This window comes from Heterodontus francisci, chromosome 20 (genome assembly GCF_036365525.1).
Source record: "Heterodontus francisci isolate sHetFra1 chromosome 20, sHetFra1.hap1, whole genome shotgun sequence".
NCBI classification, from domain to species: Eukaryota; Metazoa; Chordata; class Chondrichthyes; order Heterodontiformes; family Heterodontidae; genus Heterodontus; species Heterodontus francisci.
The window spans coordinates 89,057,733-89,076,796 of NC_090390.1; the positions used below are offsets into that span (position 1 = coordinate 89,057,733).

Sequence of the window (19,064 nt, forward strand, 5' to 3'; positions counted from 1 at the left end):
TGAAACAGATCATGTATCCCAACATGATAGAACAAAGCAGCCCGCTTGATTGGCATCCCATCTGCAAACATTCACTCCCTCCACCACCGACGCACAGTGGCAGCAGTGTGTACCATCTACAAGATGCAATGCACAAGGCTCCTTCGACAGCACCTTCCAAACCTGCGACCTCTACCACCTAGAAGGACAAGGGCAGCAAATGCATGGGAACACCACCACCTGCAAGTTCCCCTCCAAGTCACACACCATCCTGACTTGGAACTATATCGCTGTTCCTTCACTGTCGCTGGGTCAAAATCCTGGAACTCCCTTCCTAACAGCACTGTGGGTGTACCTACCCCAAATGGACTGCAGCGGTTCAAGAAGGCAGCTCACCACCACCTTCTCAAGGGCAATTAGGGATGGGCAATAAATGCTGGCATAGCCAGTGATGCCCATATCCCATGAATGAATAAAAAAAAATGCTGGTCCTGCTGTCTTTGTCTGTTAACTGTCTCTCGAAAGCCAGTTTTTCAGCTAGTTTCACACGTCAGTGGGCAACATTGTATCTTTGTCCTTGTTCTCCGAATGGCTGTATCCTACGGCAATGAGAATGCATTCTTTGACTCAGTCCCTGGAGCTTGTTGCCTTAAAGCAGGACTGATCCTTTTCCAATCTTAAAGGCACACCGCATACTTCCTGGAAAAAAAACTATAGGATCATAAGAGGTATCGAAGTGGGAATGATATTTGGGGCATTTTCTCTCCAGTGCTGCAGTCAAGTTTTTTAAAATTCATTCATGGGGTGTGGGTGTCGCTGGCTTGGCCAGCGTTTATTGCTCATCCCGAATTGCCATTAAACTGAGTGGGCATTTTGATACAACCACATTGCTGTGGATCTGGAGTCACATGTAGGCCAGACCAGGTAAGGACGGCAGATTTCCTTCCCTAAAGGACATTAGTGAACCTGATATTTTTTTTTTTTACAACAGTCGACAATGGTTTCTTGGTCACACTAGACTAGCTTTTTAATCCCAGATTTATTAATTGAATTCAAATTTCACCATCTACTGTGGTGAGATTTGAACCCATGTCCCCTGACTATTAGCCTGGGCCTCTGGGCTACCAGTCCAGTGACAATACCACTACGCCACTGCCTTCAAGTAAGACAGGAAATGGTGTATATTCATTGTAAATCATTTATCAGTGTTGATTTAACTTCATACTTTTTGCTGAACATATTTTAATAATATTCCACTGATTTGTCCTTTTCTTCATCCATGACGTTTTGTGCCTGGTTTTAATTCCCAGGAATCATTTGTAAATGTCAATAAGGAGGCCTTCATTTATACTTCCCGGCAGGGTTGGGGTTACAGGAATGTTTGGGGGGGTTTTACCTGTTAACCTGGGGCTGACTCCACTGTCAGTCAGTACTGGGGTAAGGAGGAGAGGAAGGGCCATCTGTAATTGGTCTTGGTTTATGTCAATTGTTTGTACTGTTCGTAATTCCTCTGGATCTTGCCCCTGGTATCGTGTACTGAGTTCTCTCTCTCTCTCACGGCAGCTGCTTTCTGGCTGTGTGTCCAGCATCGAGGAGCATGGGTATCTGGTTGACATTGGAGTCAAGGCCACCAAAGCGTTCCTCTCACAACAGAAAGCCGAGGAGTACATAAAGAGCAGAAATCGAGGTAAGTCCCACACCGTAATACCGTGGGGGTAATTATCACTGTTACACCCACTCCTCACACTCAGCCTGCCAGTCAGAGATACAATGGAATCAAAACCCATAACCTCTCGCTCTCTCTCGGCCACGCGTGTGCTCTCTCACTCTCGTTCTCTCTCTCTCAGCCACGCGCGTGCGCTCTCACTCTCGTTCTCTCTCTCTCGGCCACGCGCGTGCTCTCTTGCTCTCTCTCTCTCTCGGCCACGCGCGCGCTCTCTCACTCTCGTTCTCTCTCTCTCGGCCACGCGCGTGCTCTCTCGCTCTCTCTCTCTCGGCCACGCACGCGCTCTATCGCGCTCTCGCTCTCTCTCTCTCTCTTTGCTGACTGTCTCGCTGTGGTATTGTCCATATATACCTTGTAACCAAAGCCCTGGTGTATTTGCTGCCATCTAGGTTTGCCTCTCCGTGTGGGTCAGTACCTAAACCTCCACCTGGAGTCGGTGAAGAACGACGGGCGAATTGTGCAGCTCTCCATCCGCCTGAAAGACGTTGCTGCAGCGATAGCAGCAGAAGATCAGAAGTGGACCCTCTGCAACCTGCTCCCTGGCCTAGTGATAAGGGCTGAGGTTCAGAAGGTGCAGATTTTGGGATCTTGTATTGTCTCCTGTTCCATAAAGACTAGAAAAGAAAAGGTGACCTGATAGAGGTCTTGAGAATTATGAAAGAATTTGATAGGTCGACATAGAGAAGATGTTTCCACGTGGGGGAAGGAGGCAACCAAAACTGGGGGTCATAAATTTATTTATTTTAGAGATACAGCACTGAAACAGGCCCTTCGGCCCACCGAGTCTGTGCCGACCAACAACCACCCATTTATACTAACCCTGCAGTAATCCCATAATCCCTACCACCTACCTATACTAGGGACAATTTATAATGGCCAATTTACCTATCAACCTGCAAGTCTTTGGCTGTGGGAGGAAACCGGAGCACCCGGAGAAAACCCACACAGACACAGGGAGAACTTGCAAACTCCACACAGGCAGTACCCGGAATCGAAACCGGGTCCCTGGAGCTGTGAGGCTGTGGTGCTAACCACTGCGCCAATGTGCCGCCCAAGACAAGACAGTTACTAATCAATCTAGTGGGGAATTCAGGAGAAACTTCTTTACCCAGACAGTGGGAGAATGGTGAACTCACTACCACAGGGTGTGGTTGAGGTGAATAGTTTAGATACGTTTAAGGGGAAGCTGGATAAACACATGAGGGAGAGACGATTAGAAGGGCATGTTAAAAGGATGCTCGTGTGGAGCATCAACAACGGCATGGACTGAATGACTTGTTCCTGTATTGTAAATTCTGTGTAACCACAGGATGTTCCAAAACATCCAGTAAAATAGTTCTGACCTTGCATCAGCTCCTTGCAGCCAACCTATTGGACACAGAACCTATCTCTGAAAAATAAGACTGGTTAACACCTGCCCTGTGATCTTTGATCAGACAGCAGAGGTTGAGTCAAGCACTGTAGCCATGATGTTAACTGGTCTTTTCTTTCTCGGGTGGTGTCTGACCTTCTCTCTGCTCCCAATGCTTTCTCTTTAGTTTCATATTTGTGCCATTCAAGGCTTTTCTTTTTGTCTGTGCAGCATTTCTGAGATCTTTCTTGTTCTCGAGTTTGATAAAGGAACCAATCAAGATAAAAGGGGATAATTATTGACTATACACGTAAGGCCACAGTTGGAGGACTCTATGCATCTATGGGAATCCCATTATAATAAGGATATTGAAGCTTTGGAAAGGGTGTCCACTGATTCAGGAGAACAATACCAGGCATGTTAATATAGAGTCACAATTAAAGATTTAAGTTTGCAGTATACTCATTGCAACAAAGTTAAAGATGATCTAAATTCGGAAAGGGTTTGAAGTAAACGGAGGAAGATTGTTTGTACTGATAAGTGAGTCAGTAATGAGGGTCAGAATCTCTCTACTGGTGCTGGAGGTCGACAAAGGGGAGAAGAGGAGGGTACAGGGAAATGGAATCAACTTGGCCAAACATGACGAGCCAAAAGGCACCTCCTGCACCAAGGCTTATCTGATTCAGTGACATGGCTGCCCTGCTTTCCCAACAGTTGTGACCACAAGCATCCTTACTTCCTTACACCCTTTCTCAAAACACCTCACAGTCAAAGGGTTAGGTGGATGGAGGCTGCCTGCAAAGGATCACTGTGACGTGTGTAACCTTTTCACCTGCTGAGAGGGTCTATCCATCCACATGTCTCTCTCTCTCTCCCTCTCCGCCCCTCCCTCTCTCCCTCTCCGCCCCTCCCTCTCTCCCTCTCCGCCCCTCCCTCTCCCCCTCTCCGCCCCTCCCCTCTCTCCCTCTCCGCCCCTCCCTCTCTCCCTCTCCGCCCCTCCCTCTCTCCCTCTCTCCCTCTCTCCCTCTCCGCCCCTCCCTCTCTCCCTCTCCCCCCCTCCCTCTCCGCCCCTCCCTCTCTCCCTCTCCGCCCCTCCCTCTCTCCCTCTCCGCCCCTCCCTCTCTCCCTCTCCGCCCCTCCCTCTCTCCCTCTCCGCCCCTCCCTCTCTCCCTCTCCGCCCCTCCCTCTCTCCCTCTCCGCCCCTCCCTCTCTCCCTCTCCGCCCCTCCCTCTCTCCCTCTCCGCCCCTCCCTCTCTCCCTCTCCGCCCCTCCCTCTCTCCCTCTCCGCCCCTCCCTCTCTCCCTCTCCGCCCCTCCCTCTCTCCCTCTCCGCCCCTCCCTCTCTCCCTCTCCGCCCCTCCCTCTCTCCCTCTCCGCCCCTCCCTCTCTCCCTCTCCGCCCCTCCCTCTCTCCCTCTCCGCCCCTCCCTCTCTCCCTCTCCGCCCCTCCCTCTCTCCCTCTCCGCCCCTCCCTCTCTCCCTCTCCGCCCCTCCCTCTCTCCCTCTCCGCCCCTCCCTCTCTCCCTCTCCGCCCCTCCCTCTCTCCCTCTCCGCCCCTCCCTCTCTCCCTCTCCGCCCCTCCCTCTCTCCCTCTCCGCCCCTCCCTCTCTCCCTCTCCGCCCCTCCCTCTCTCCCTCTCCGCCCCTCCCTCTCTCCCTCTCCGCCCCTCCCTCTCTCCCTCTCCGCCCCTCCCTCTCTCCCTCTCCGCCCCTCCCTCTCTCCCTCTCCGCCCCTCCCTCTCTCCCTCTCCGCCCCTCCCTCTCTCCCTCTCCGCCCCTCCCTCTCTCCCTCTCCGCCCCTCCCTCTCTCCCTCTCCGCCCCTCCCTCTCTCCCTCTCCGCCCCTCCCTCTCTCCCTCTCCGCCCCTCCCTCTCTCCCTCTCCGCCCCTCCCTCTCTCCCTCTCCGCCCCTCCCTCTCTCCCTCTCCGCCCCTCCCTCTCTCCCTCTCCGCCCCCTCCCTCTCTCCCTCTCCGCCCCTCCCTCTCTCCCTCTCCGCCCCTCCCTCTCTCCCTCTCCGCCCCTCCCTCTCTCCCTCTCCGCCCCTCCCTCTCTCCCTCTCCGCCCCTCCCTCTCTCCCTCTCCGCCCCTCCCTCTCTCCCTCTCCGCCCCTCCCTCTCTCCCTCTCCGCCCCTCCCTCTCTCCCTCTCCGCCCCTCCCTCTCTCCCTCTCCGCCCCTCCCTCTCTCCCTCTCCGCCCCTCCCTCTCTCCCTCTCCGCCCCTCCCTCTCTCCCTCTCCGCCCCTCCCTCTCTCCCTCTCCGCCCCTCCCTCTCTCCCTCTCCGCCCCTCCCTCTCTCCCTCTCCGCCCCTCCCTCTCTCCCTCTCCGCCCCTCCCTCTCTCCCTCTCCGCCCCTCCCTCTCTCCCTCTCCGCCCCTCCCTCTCTCCCTCTCCGCCCCTCCCTCTCTCCCTCTCCGCCCCTCCCTCTCTCCCATCTCCGCCCCTCCCTCTCTCCCATCTCCCGCCCCTCCCTCTCTCCCATCTCCGCCCCTCCTCTCTCCCATCTCCGCCCCTCCCTCTCTCCCATCTCCGCCCCTCCCTCTCTCCCATCTCCGCCCCTCCCTCTCTCCCATCTCCGCCCCTCCCTCTCTCCCATCTCCGCCCCTCCCTCCTCCCTCTCTCCCTCTCCGCCCCTCCCTCCCTCCCTCTCTCCCTCTCCGCCCCTCCCTCTCTCCCTCTCCGCCCCTCCCTCTCTCCCTCTCCGCCCCTCCCTCTCTCCCTCTCCGCCCCTCCCTCTCTCCCTCTCCGCCCCTCCCTCTCTCCCTCTCCGCCCCTCCCTCTCTCCCTCTCCGCCCCTCCCTCTCTCCCTCTCCGCCCCTCCCTCTCTCCCTCTCCGCCCCTCCCTCTCTCCCTCTCCGCCCCTCCCTCTCTCCCTCTCCGCCCCTCCCTCTCTCCCTCTCCGCCCCTCCCTCTCTCCCTCTCCGCCCCTCCCTCTCTCCCTCTCCGCCCCTCCCCCTCTCCCTCTCCGCCCCTCCCCCTCTCCCTCTCCGCCCCTCCCCTCTCCCTCTCCGCCCCTCCCCCTCTCCCTCTCCGCCCCTCTCCCTCTCCGCCCCTCCCCCTCTCCCTCTCCGCCCCTCTCCCTCTCCGCCCCTCCCCCTCTCCCTCGCCCTCTGTCCCTCTTGCCCACTCACCCACCCATGACTGCAATGATTTGTTTTAATTTCTGTTGTAATGACTGATCTCTGACTCTACCTTTGTGCTGATCTGATTGTAGGTGACTTTCCGTGGCCTGGTTCTGCAGTTCCTGTCTGGCCTGTCGGGCTCTGTCGATTTCCTGCATCTGGACCCACTGAGAGCCGGGACGTACCGCAAGGGCCAAAAAGTTAGTTTGAGGAAACAGCTTGTATGGCATCTTTAACATAGCAAGACACCCCTGGGTGCCTCACAAATGGGTGTAAAGAACTGGCGATGAGCTGTTGCGAACTCTCGAGAAACGTTTAAAATGTATTTTACACATGGACACGTGAGAACAACTCATTGGTCTATTGATTTATTGATTCCATCTCATTCAACCCGGCAACACCTCCCCCACCGTCCCCGGTCCCCCTCACCCTCTGGCAACACCGCCCCCCGGTCCCCCACCGGGCAACACCTCCCCCCACCCCCCGGCAACACCGCCCCCGGTCCCCCACCAAACAACACCTCCCCCACCACCACCCCCCCTGCAGCCCCCGGCAACACCATCCCAGGTCTCTCCCTTTCTACCCCCTACCCCAAACAATCCGGCAACACCACCCCCAGTCCCCAACCTGACAACCGTGTAATCTCTGGTAGACATTGAAAACCAGATTAAAACTAAAGAAAAGCTACCGGCTAATTCTATTCTACTCTGACCCCCACACCCCTCCCCGAGAGTGATCCAAAACATTCCAGGAGATGTTTGTGACCATGCAGTAGTTTATATTGACTTTAATATTGTTAGAACTGTGGAGCTCTGTCGGGGATTAATATCTAGACACAGATTCTTGGCTTACAGAATTTATTAGAGGGAATGATAGTTGCAGACAGCAACACACACACGCAACCAAGTGCACAATGATGCGAAGGCTGCAGGAGAATTATTTATAGAGTTATAGACAGGAACACCCCCACACACTGTCCCTAAAGGGGACGGGTCTTCATCCGATATACACGGGTGTCACTGGGAGACCCACAAACCGTTCCCAGTTGTGCATTTGATTCTGTTTCAGATTCACTGCGTTTTCTTTGTTTCATGCCTGGATGCAGTAAATTGCAGAATTGTGTTTTTCTTCCAGGTGAAGGCTTGCATTCTGTACATGCAGCCAGACTCGAAGTCTGTGCGGTTGACACTGCGGCCCCTCTTTCTGCAGCCTGGGACTGTGTTGCAGCAGCTAAGCATGCATAGAATTGGCGAGGTTCTGGAGGAGTCTACAGTGCTGTACTACCACAAGGGAGTTGGTGTCACCTTCCAGCTGACCGATGGGACCTTTGCCTACTCGCGCGTGAGTGATTGATCTCTGCTCACCTACATGCAGGCGATGGTTTCTGTACATGAAGCACATTTGGTCAATTGTAATGGGGCCACGCATTTGAATCTGTTAGGAAAGACAGACTTGCATTTCTATAGCACCTTTTCAAACCTCAGGAGGTCCCAAAGTGCTTTACAGACAAAGTACTTTTGAAGTATAGCCACTGTTGTAATGTAGGAAGATTATGCACAGCAAGATCCCACAAACAGCAATGTGATAAACAAATCATCTGACTTTTTTTTAATGATGTTAGTTGAGAGATGAATATTTGCCCCAGGACACCAGGGAGAACACCCCTGCTCTTCGAAATATTGCCATGGGATCTTTTACCTCCACCTAAGAGAACAAACTGGGTCTTGGTTTAACATCGTGTCCTCACTGCTGGCCCTCCAATACTGCAGCACTGTCTCACTGCTGGCCCTCCAACACTGCAGCACTGCCAGCCCTGCAGCATTCCCTTACTGCTGCATTGGAGTGTCAGCCTGACGCCTCATGCTCGACTCTCTGAAGCGGGACATGAACCCGCAACCTGCTGACTGGGAGGTAGGTGAGTGTGTGGGCACAGCCATGGCTGGTACCTGCTGACTGGGAGGTAGGTGAGCGTTTGGGCACAGCCATGGCTGGTACCTGCTGACTCGGAGGTAGGTGAGTGTGTGGGCACAGCCATGGCTGGTACCTGCTGACTTTGAGGTAGGTGAGTGTGTGGGCACAGCCATGGCTGGTACCTGCTGACTCTGAGGTAGGTGAGTGTGTGGGCACAGCCATGGCTGGTACCCATTCCTCTTGATGGTTTTCATATGTCAGCTGCCTGATGAGATGTGTCTGTAAATATACCGAGAAAGGGATGGGCCAAGCTTCTCTCTTGCACATTTCCCAGAGCCGTGTTACACAGTGCAGCAAGGGAATGTTTGCTACCTTTGTGCTTGAGACCTGGTGCTGTGTCTGCAGAAAGAAGCAAAGCCAGGCAGGTATTAGGACAGGCTGCTCGATGAAAGGTCATCGACCTGGAACTTTAACTCCATTTCTCTCTCCACTGAAGCTGCCAGACATGCTGAATATTTCCAGCATTTTCTGTTTTTACTATAATTGAATTACTCTTTGTGTGTACTTAAGGCCTTCTAATCTCCTCTAAGTGGTGTGGGTTAGGCACTTGACTGTAACTTAAATAAAGCGAGTTGGTTGCTTGCAGGGTCCGGTTTAGTTTATGCGATGGTGATCTTGTTGATTGCTGTAATATCAATATTCCATAAACCTCCCCATTATGGGGGTGTTGTGCTCACATGAAAGTGGCCTCTCTAAGGGGACTGTACTACAAGTCACAGAATTACTAACTGATAACCTGTGCCTTCATCATTCTAGACACATCATCTGTCTGACACAAAGCTGACCTTTAACCCCAGCAAGTTCAAGGAAGGCACCAAGCACAAGTGCAGGGTCATTGACCACAGTCCCATGGAACAGATGGCCCTGGTGTCGCTGAAAACGTGAGTGAGCTCAGACTGTTTCTTTTTGTGATTAGTCATCAGTGTTGGGATGTCATGTTCAATAGAGTCAATAGAGCGTAACTGCCAGGATAGAACGCTGGGCAATGATACCCAAAGGGAAGTAATCTATTGTGAAACAGGGAGCAGGTACAGCATGGGATTAGATACAGAGTAAAGCTCCCTCTACACTGTCCCATCAAACACTCCCAGGGCAGGTACAGCATGGGGTTAGATACAGAGTAAAGCTCCCTCTACACTGTCCCATCAAACACTCCCAGGGCAGGTACAGCATGGGGTTAGATACAGAGTAAAGCTCCCTCTACACTGTCCCATCAAACACTCCCAGGGCAGGTACAGCATGGGGTTAGATACAGAGTAAAGCTCCCTCTACACTGTCCCATCAAACACTCCCAGGGCAGGTACAGCATGGGGTTAGATACAGAGTAAAGCTCCCTCTACACTGAAAAAAAAAACGGGGTTAGATACAGAGTAAAGTTCCCTCTACACTGTCCCCATCAAACACTCCCAGGACAGGTACAGCACGGCGTTAGATACAGAGTATCTGCCGTATCCTTACCTCAGTAGTCTGCTGCAGTGGTGTGACATTTTCCAATCATTCTGAATTAACCGGGGCGGGGGGGGGGTGGTTTTATACTTTGGGATGAGGTTGAACAGAAATAGAACAAATTCAATTCACGTGGAACCCTTGTGGCCAGCAGACACTGAAAGGATGATGAATGACGCATTGGAACCCTCCTTTCATTTTAAGCTTCTCATTTTCAGGAGCGTTCTTGATGCCCCGTTTTTGAAGTACCAGGACATCCAGTCGGGACAGCTGGTCGAGGTAGGTCTTTACAGCCAGAGCAAGATAAACACTGAGTATTGTGAAATGGAGATTGCTCAAGCAGCCTGGAGTCAGGCCAGGGACACGGCAGCCTCAGCACCATCTCCAGCTCCTATTCAACTAGTCCCGGTTGCAATCCGCTCCTTCCACCTCCTCAGTTTTTTGAGAGTGATTAGATGTTTGTACTGGTTCTTCGGGCTTCCCTGTAGCCCTGGTCGTGGTTTTGGTGTTGCAGGGGAGCCTTGTTGCAGCCACTGGCAAACCAAGCAGTGCAACAGCAACTTCCTTCCTCTTCTTCTGTTCTGGTACATTCGACTCTCAAGCTCTTTTCTTTCAGTCCCTCAACGGGCCCAACCTGATTACTCTGAATTTGAAACTCGCGTGCTTTTTCCAACTTCCTTTAACACAGGGTTGCCACCTAACCCCTTGTCCATCTCTCTCACCACTCCCTGGTCAAGTGTCTCCATCCTGATTTCTGACCTGGCCGAGGCACAGAAATGTGGTCAGTGTGACTGCGTCCCAAAACTGCAGAATTCTAAACCCCGCTACCATTCCACACCCTCCACCCCATCTCAGTGAATCAGAAGTTCCCCCAGGCTTGTTTCCTAGTCCAGACTGAATTACCGGGTCTGGCTGGGCGGGAGTTGAGGTTTGTGCCCATGGGATCAAGCAGGAAAAGTAAAATTAACCAGTGTTAATCTTCCTGCTCATTACCCAGTGACCTCTAGTCAGCATCCAGCAATCTCTGATCCATATTATTCAGTTACCCCTCAATCCTCACCTTCTTGCCCTTGATGTTCAGTGGTACCTGATCTGTGTATTCAGGCACTCCTGTAGCCACTGACTCCTAATGAGTGTTTATTGACTCCTGTGACTGTTCTATAAAGTGCAACACACCAAGGCTCCTTTGACAGCACCTTCCAAACCCGCGACCTCTACCACCCCGAAGGACAAGGGTAGCTGTTGTATGGGAACACTACCACCTGCAAGTTCCCCTCCAAGTCAGACACCATCCTGACTTGGAACTATATCGCCGTTGCTTCACTGTCGCTGGGTCAAAATCCTGGAACTCACTTCCTAACAGCACTGTGGGTGTACCTACCTCACATGGACTGCAGCGGTTCAAGAAGGCAACTCACCATCACCTTCTCAAGGGCAATTAGGGGTGGGAAGTAAATGCTGGCCTTGCCAACGACGCCCACATCCCATGAAATAATATTCAAAAAAAACATTTGATGGGCAGACACTCACTATCTTGGCGTGCGAATCAAGATGGCGACTCTGTGTCAGAGGCTTGGGTGGAATCTAACTGGAGTTTTTTTCCAATAGATTTGTCAATGCTCTGCTTTAATCCCTTTGCTGCTTTTCAGGGTAAAATCACCTCTCTGGAGAAATATGGGATGCACGTAAAGCTTACAGACCACATCCGAGGGCTGGTGCCTCGGACACACCTTGCAGACGTTCCGCTGAAGTATCCAGAAAAACTGTACAGTGTGGGAGACCAAGTGAAGTGCAGGGTGAGTGTGCAGGGTGTTCACTGTCCAGTGCGGGGTGTTCACTGTCCTGTGCAGGGTGAGTGTGCAGGGTGTTCACTGTCCAGTGCGGGGTGAGTGTGCGGGGTGTTCACTGTCCAGTGCAGGGTGAGTGTGCGGGGTGTTCACTGTCCTGTGCAGGGTGTTCACTGTCCTGTGCGGGGTGTTCACTGTCCAGTGCGGGGTGAGTGTGCAGGGTGTTCACTGTCCAGTGCGGGGTGTTCACTGTCCAGTGCGGGGTGTTCACTGTCCAGTGCGGGGTGTTCACTGTCCAGTGCGGGGTGTTCACTGTCCAGTGCGGGGTGAGTGTGCAGGGTGTTCACTGTCAAGTGCGGGGTGAGTGTGCGGGGTGTTCACTGTCCAGTGCGGGGTGAGTGTGCGGGGTGTTCACTGTCCAGTGCGGGGTGAGTGTGCGGGGTGTTCACTGTCCAGTGCGGGGTGAGTGTGCAGGGTGTTCACTGTCCAGTGCGGGGCGAGTGTGCAGGGTGTTCACTGTCCTGTGCGGGGTGTTCACTGTCCAGTGCAGGGTGAGTGTGCGGGGTGTTCACTGCCCAGTGCGGGGTGTTCACTGCCCAGTGCGGGGTGAGTGTGCAGGGTGTTCACTGTCCAGTGCGGGGTGTTCACTGTCCAGTGCAGGGTGAGTGTGCGGGGTGTTCACTGTCCAGTGCAGGGTGAGTGTGCGGGGTGTTCACTGTCCTGTGCGGGGTGTTCACTGTCCAGTGCGGGGTGTTCACTGTCCAGTGCGGGGTGAGTGTGCAGGGTGTTCACTGTCCAGTGCGGGGTGAGTGTGCAGGGTGTTCACTGTCCAGTGCAGGGTGTTCACTGTCCAGTGCGGGGTGAGTGTGCAGGGTGTTCACTGTCCAGTGCGGGGTGAGTGTGCAGGGTGTTCACTGTCCAGTGCAGGGTGAGTGTGCAGGGTGTTCACTGTCCAGTGCGGGGTGTTCACTGTCCAGTGCGGGGTGAGTGTGCAGGGTGTTCACTGTCAAGTGCGGGGTGAGTGTGCAGGGTGTTCACTGTCCAGTGCGGGGTCAGTGTGCGGGGTGTTCACTGTCCAGTGCGGTGTGAGTGTGCCGGGTGTTCACTGTCCAGTGCGGGGTGAGTGTGCAGGGTGTTCACTGTCCAGTGCGGGGTGTTCACTGTCCAGTGCAGGGTGAGTGTGCGGGGTGTTCACTGCCCACTGCGGGGTGTTCACTGCCCACTGCGGGGTGTTCACTGCCCACTGCGGGGTGAGTGTGCAGGGTGTTCACTGTCCAGTGCGGGGTGAGTGTGCGGGGTGTTCACTGTCCAGTGCAGGGTGAGTGTGCGGGGTGTTCACTGTCCAGTGCAGGGTGAGTTTGCAGGGTGTTCACTGTCCTGTGCGGGGTGTTCACTGTCCTGTGCGGGGTGTTCACTGTCCTGTGCGGGGTGTTCACTGTCCTGTGCGGGGTGAGTGTGCAGGGTGTTCGCTGTCCAGTGCGGGGTGAGTGTGCAGGGTGTTCGCTGTCCAGTGCGGGGTGAGTGTGCAGGGTGTTCACTGTCCAGTGCGGGGTGAGTGTGCAGGGTGTTCACTGTCCAGTGCGGGGTGAGTGTGCAGGGTGTTCACTGTCCAGTGCGGGGTGTTCACTGTCCAGTGCGGGGTGAGTGTGCAGGGTGTTCACTGTCCAGTGCGGGGTCAGTGTGCGGGGTGTTCACTGTCCAGTGCGGGGTGAGTGTGCAGGGTGTTCACTGTCCAGTGCGGGGTGAGTGTGCAGGGTGTTCACTGTCCAGTGCGGGGTGAGTGTGCGGGGTGTTCACTGTCCAGTGCAGGGTGAGTGTGCGGGGTGTTCACTGCCCAGTGCGGGGTGTTCACTGCCCAGTGCGGGGTGAGTGTGCAGGGTGTTCACTGTCCAGTGCAGGGTGAGTGTGCGGGGTGTTCACTGTCCAGTGCGGGGTGAGTGTGCGGGGTGTTCACTGTCCAGTGCAGGGTGTTCACTGTCCAGTGCGGGTTGAGTGTGCAGGGTGTTCACTGTCCAGTGCAGGGTGAGTGTGCAGGGTGTTCACTGTCCAGTGCGGGGTGAGTGTGCAGGGTGTTCACTGCCCTGTGCGGGCTGTTCACTGCCCAGTGCGGGGTGTTCACTGCCCAGTGCGGGGTGTTCACTGCCCAGTGCGGGGTGTTCACTGCCCAGTGCGGGGTGTTCACTGCCCAGTGCGGGGTGTTCACTGCCCAGTGCGGGGTGTTCACTGCCCAGTGCGGGGTGTTCACTGCCCAGTGCGGGGTGTTCACTGCCCAGTGCGGGGTGTTCACTGCCCAGTGCGGGGTGTTCACTGCCCAGTGCGGGGTGTTCACTGCCCAGTGCGGGGTGTTCACTGCCCAGTGCGGGGTGTTCACTGCCCAGTGCGGGGTGTTCACTGCCGAGTGCGGGGTGTTCACTGCCGAGTGCGGGGTGTTCACTGCCGAGTGCGGGGTGTTCACTGCCGAGTGCGGGGTGTTCACTGCCGAGTGCGGGGTGTTCACTGCCGAGTGCGGGGTGTTCACTGCCGAGTGCGGGGTGTTCACTGCCGAGTGCGGGGTGTTCACTGCCGAGTGCGGGGTGTTCACTGCCGAGTGCGGGGTGTTCACTGCCCAGTGCGGGGTGTTCACTGCCCAGTGCGGGGTGTTCACTGCCCAGTGCGGGGTGTTCACTGCCCAGTGCGGGGTGTTCACTGCCCAGTGCGGGGTGTTCACTGCCCAGTGCGGGGTGAGTGTGCGGGGTGTTCACTGTCCAGTGCGGGTTGAGTGTGCGGGGTGTTCACTGTCCAGTGCGGGTTGAGTGTGCGGGGTGTTCACTGTCCAGTGCGGGTTGAGTGTGCGGGGTGTTCACTGTCCAGTGCGGGTTGAGTGTGCGGGGTGTTCACTGTCCAGTGCGGGGTGAGAGTGCAGGGTGTTCACTGTCCAGTGCGGGGTGAGTGTGCAGGGTGTTCACTGCCCAGTGCGGGCTGTTCACTGCCCAGTGCGGGCTGTTCACTGCCCAGTGCGGGCTGTTCACTGCCCAGTGCGGGCTGTTCACTGCCCAGTGCGGGCTGTTCACTGCCCAGTGCGGGCTGTTCACTGCCCAGTGCGGGCTGTTCACTGCCCAGTGCGGGCTGTTCACTGCCCAGTGCGGGCTGTTCACTGCCCAGTGCGGGCTGTTCACTGCCCAGTGCGGGCTGTTCACTGCCCAGTGCGGGCTGTTCACTGCCCAGTGCGGGCGGTTCACTGCCCAGTGCGGGCGGTTCACTGCCCAGTGCGGGCGGTTAACTGCCCAGTGCGGGCTGTTAACTGCCCAGTGCGGGCTGTTAACTGCCCAGTGCGGGCTGTTAACTGCCCAGTGCGGGCTGTTAACTGCCCAGTGCGGGCTGTTAACTGCCCAGTGCGGGCTGTTAACTGCCCAGTGCGGGCTGTTAACTGCCCAGTGCGGGCTGTTAACTGCCCAGTGCGGGCTGTTAACTGCCCAGTGCGGGGTGAGTGTGCGGGGTGTTCACTGTCCAGTGCGGGGTGAGTGTGCGGGGTGTTCACTGTCCAGTGCAGGGTGTTCACTGTCCAGTGCGGGTTGAGTGTGCGGGGTGTTCACTGTCCAGTGCGGGGTGAGTGTGCGGGGTGTTCACTGTCCAGTGCGGGGTGAGTGTGCGGGCTGTTCACTGTCCAGTGCGGGGTGAGTGTGCGGGCTGTTCACTGTCCAGTGCGGGGTGAGTGTGCGGGGTGTTCACTGTCCAGTGCAGGGTGTTCACTGTCCAGTGCGGGTTGAGTGTGCAGGGTGTTCACTGTCCAGTGCAGGGTGAGTGTGCAGGGTGTTCACTGTCCAGTGCGGGGTGAGTGTGCAGGGTGTTCACTGTCCAGTGCGGGCTGTTCACTGTCCTGTGCGGGCTGTTCACTGTCCTGTGCGGGCTGTTCACTGTCCTGTGCGGGCTGTTCACTGTCCTGTGCGGGCTGTTCACTGCCCTGTGCGGGGTGTTCACTGCCCAGTGCGGGGTGTTCACTGCCCAGTGCGGGGTGTTCACTGCCCAGTGCGGGGTGTTCACTGTCCAGTGCGGGGTGAGTGTGCGGGGTGTTCACTGTCCAGTGCAGGGTGTTCACTGTCCAGTGCGGGTTGAGTGTGCAGGGTGTTCACTGTCCAGTGCAGGGTGAGTGTGCAGGGTGTTCACTGTCCAGTGCGGGGTGAGTGTGCAGGGTGTTCACTGTCCAGTGCGGGCTGTTCACTGTCCAGTGCGGGCTGTTCACTGTCCTGTGCGGGCTGTTCACTGCCCAGTGCGGGGTGTTCACTGCCCAGTGCGGGGTGTTCACTGCCCAGTGCGGGGTGAGTGTGCGGGGTGTTCACTGTCCAGTGCGGGGTGAGTGTGCAGGGTGTTCACTGTCCAGTGCGGGGTGAGTGTGCGGGGTGTTCACTGTCCAGTGCGGGGTGTTCACTGTCCAGTGCAGGGTGTTCACTGTCCAGTGCGGGTTGAGTGTGTGGGGTGTTCACTGTCCAGTGCAGGGTGAGTGTGCGGGGTGTTCACTGTCCAGTGCGGGGTGAGTGTGCGGGGTGTTCACTGTCCAGTGCGGGGTGAGTGTGCGGGGTGTTCACTGTCCAGTGCGGGTTGAGTGTGCAGGGTGTTCACTGTCCAGTGCTGGGTGAGTGTGCGGGCTGTTCACTGTCCAGTGCGGGGTGAGTGTGCAGGGTGTTCACTGTCCAGTGCGGGGTGAGTGTGCAGTGTGTTCACTGTCCAGTGTGGGTTGAGTATGCAGTGTTTGTCTAGGCTCCTGTGCAAGTGAAAGGGGCAGTGTTAGATCCAGCAACCTGTGCTTTGGTGCACCCTATCTCGATGATGCCTTTCACAACCTCAGGACTTCCCAGAGTGGTTTACTGTCAATTAAGTATTTTTGAAGTGTTGTAATGTCACAAATGGGGCAGTTAACTTGCCCACAGCACTGTGACGATGACCAGATTACCTGTTTTTAGTGATGGTCCAGGGTTAGATATTGACCTGAGAAGGCAGATGGGACCTCGATTTTAATGTCTCTGATGAACGACACCTGTACCAGTGCAGCACTCTCTCAATACTGCAATGTCAGCCTCGATTAAATGCTAAGTCGGTGGTGTGTCTTGAACACCCAACCTTCTGACTCAGAGGTGAGAGTGCTACCCCCTGAGCCATGGCTGACACATTCTACCCACCCTGCAGAGGGTGATGGTGCCAGGGATGTGAAGAGATTTATCAGGAAGCTCCGTCTCCCGCCTGTGAGTCTGTTGGAATTCATTGTGACGCTGAGTGAATTTGGAGCAGTTTAGCATTCTCCATTGGTGTCCACCCACCCTGTCTGTGTGTAGGCCTAGAACAGGCATGGCCGGTTACAGTAGCCTAGTGGTTCTGACTGCACTAGCAGCTGCAGGTTGTGAGTTCTGATGCCACCATGTCAGGTTCTGAAATGGAATTCTGAAAATTCTGGTGTATTAAGTGGGTTGCAACCAGAAAATAAGCTGAAAGCTATCAGATTGTTGTGAAGGGAGACTGGTTCACTGACACCTTTGAGGAAAAGGAGCCTGGTTTCCTACCCAGTCCAGCCTCCCTGTGACTCCAGTGCCACACTGTGCGGTTGGCTCTTACTGCCCTCAGGATAGGCATTAAACATTGCCTTGCCAGTATCACCCACTACCCAGAGACAAATATTTTTTAAATAGGTGAGCTGCAGAGTTCCTCCTTGGGTTAAACGTTGTTTCCTCCTCAGGTGTTGACAGTAAACAGTGACTCCAAGAAGCTTATCCTGACTCGGAAGAAGACGCTGGTTGGTTCAAAGCTTTCTGTTATTACCTGCTACAAGGAGGCCGTCCCCCGGCGGGTGGCCCATGGTTACATCGTCTGCGTGAAGCCATTTGGCTGCATTGTTCGCTTCTACAATGGCGTGCGAGGTCTGGTTCCACAGCAGGAGCTGAGCGCCCATCCAGTACCGTTTCCTGAGAAGGTCTTCTACATTGGTCAGGTGAGGGACCAGTCCGTGGGAAGGGGGCGGGGTGGTGGTTTGGAGTGGGACCAGTCCGTGAAGGAAGGCAGGGTACATTCATAAGAACATAAATAGGAACAGTAGTAGGCCATTTGGCCCCTCGAGCCTGCTCTGCCATTTAATTAGATCATGGCTGATCATCTACCTCAACTCTACTCTCCCGTGTTATCCCCATATCCCTTGATATCATTAGTATCCAGATATCGTATCGATTTCTATCTTGAACATGCTCAATGATTGAGCTTTCACAGTCCTCTGGGGTAGAGAATTTCAAAGATTCAGCACTCTCTGTAAAGAAATTCCTCCTCATCTCAGTCTTAAATGGTCTGCTCTTATTCTGAGACTGTGTCCCCCTGCTTCTAGACTCACCAGCCAGAGGAAACAACCTCTCTCCACATCTACCCTGTCATGCTCTGTAAGAATTATGTAAGTTTCAATGAGAATAGGACTGAATGTGTCAGTCTGGATTTTGTGCTCAAGTCTCTGGAGTGGGATTTGAACCCACAACCTTTGACTCAGAACATGAGAACATAAGAAATAGGAGCAGGAGTAGGCCATTCGGCCCCTCAAATCTGCCCCACCATTCAATAAGATCATGGCTGATCTGCCCCGGACCTCAACTCCTCTATCGTGTCAGCTCCTCATAACCCTCAACTCCCCGATATTTCAAAAATCTATCTACCTCCTCTTTAAATACTTTCAGTGATCTAGCCTCCACAACTCTCTGGGGTAGAGAATTCCAGACTTTCACAACCCTCTAAGAGAAGAAATTCCTTCACATCTCAGTTTTAAATGAATGTCCCTTTATTCTGTAACTATGTCCTCTAGTTCGAGATTCCCCCACTAGTGGAAACATCTGCTCAACATCTATCCTGTCAAGCCCCCTCAGAATCTTGTACGTTTCAATAAGATCACCTCTCATTCTTCTAAACTCTAATGAATAAAGGCCTAACCTGTTTAGCCGTTCTTGATAAGTCAACCCCTTCATCCCAGGAATCAGCCTAGTGAATCTCTTTTGAACTGCCTCCAATGTCAGTATATCCTTTCTTAAATACGGGGATCAAAACTGTACACAGTACTCCAGGTACGGCCTCACCAACACCCTGTACAGTTGTAACAAGACTTCCCTATTTTTAGCCCCCTAGCAATAAAGGCCAAAATTCCATTTGCCTTCTTAATTACTTGCTGCACCTGCATGCTAACTTTTTATATTTCGTGCACAAGATCACCCAGATCCCTCTGTGCTGCACTTTTTTGAAGTCTCTCTCCATTTAAATAATCTGCCTTTTGATTCTTCCTACCAAAGTGAATGACCTCACACTTTCCTACATTAAACTCCATCTGCCAAGTTTTTTCCCACTCACTCAACCTATCAATATCCCCTTGCAGATTCCTTATGTCCTCATCACAACATGCCCTCCCACCTATTTTTGTATTGTCAGCAAATCTGGATATATTACACTCTGCCCCCTTCCTCTAAGTCATTAATATAGATAGTAAATAATTGAGGCCCGAGGACTGATCCTTGTGGCACTTCACTAGTTATGTCTTTCCAACCTGAAAAGGATCCATTAATCCCGACTCTCTGTCTTCTGTGAGTTAACCAATCCTCAATCCATGCTAATACATTACCCCCAATACCCTGAGCTCCTATCTTGTGCAATAATCTTTTATGTGGCACCTTATCGAATGCCTTCTGGAAATCTAAATAC

The 19,064-nt window shown here is 54.4% G+C and overlaps 1 protein-coding gene across 3 annotated transcripts in view; it reads left to right on the forward strand.

The window, feature by feature from the left end:
* The window catches only part of pdcd11 (programmed cell death 11), a 99,789-nt gene that overhangs the window by 14,631 nt on the left and 66,094 nt on the right, over positions 1–19,064 (forward strand). For all 3 annotated transcript variants that reach the window (XM_068053197.1, XM_068053199.1, XM_068053198.1), the window contains exons 6-13: positions 1,543–1,666; positions 2,095–2,276; positions 6,264–6,371; positions 7,306–7,512; positions 8,899–9,023; positions 9,807–9,867; positions 11,238–11,384; positions 17,080–17,331. In XM_068053197.1, the coding sequence (XP_067909298.1) occupies positions 1,543–1,666; positions 2,095–2,276; positions 6,264–6,371; positions 7,306–7,512; positions 8,899–9,023; positions 9,807–9,867; positions 11,238–11,384; positions 17,080–17,331 (1,206 nt within the window). The remainder of the gene's footprint in view (positions 1–1,542; positions 1,667–2,094; positions 2,277–6,263; positions 6,372–7,305; positions 7,513–8,898; positions 9,024–9,806; positions 9,868–11,237; positions 11,385–17,079; positions 17,332–19,064) is intronic.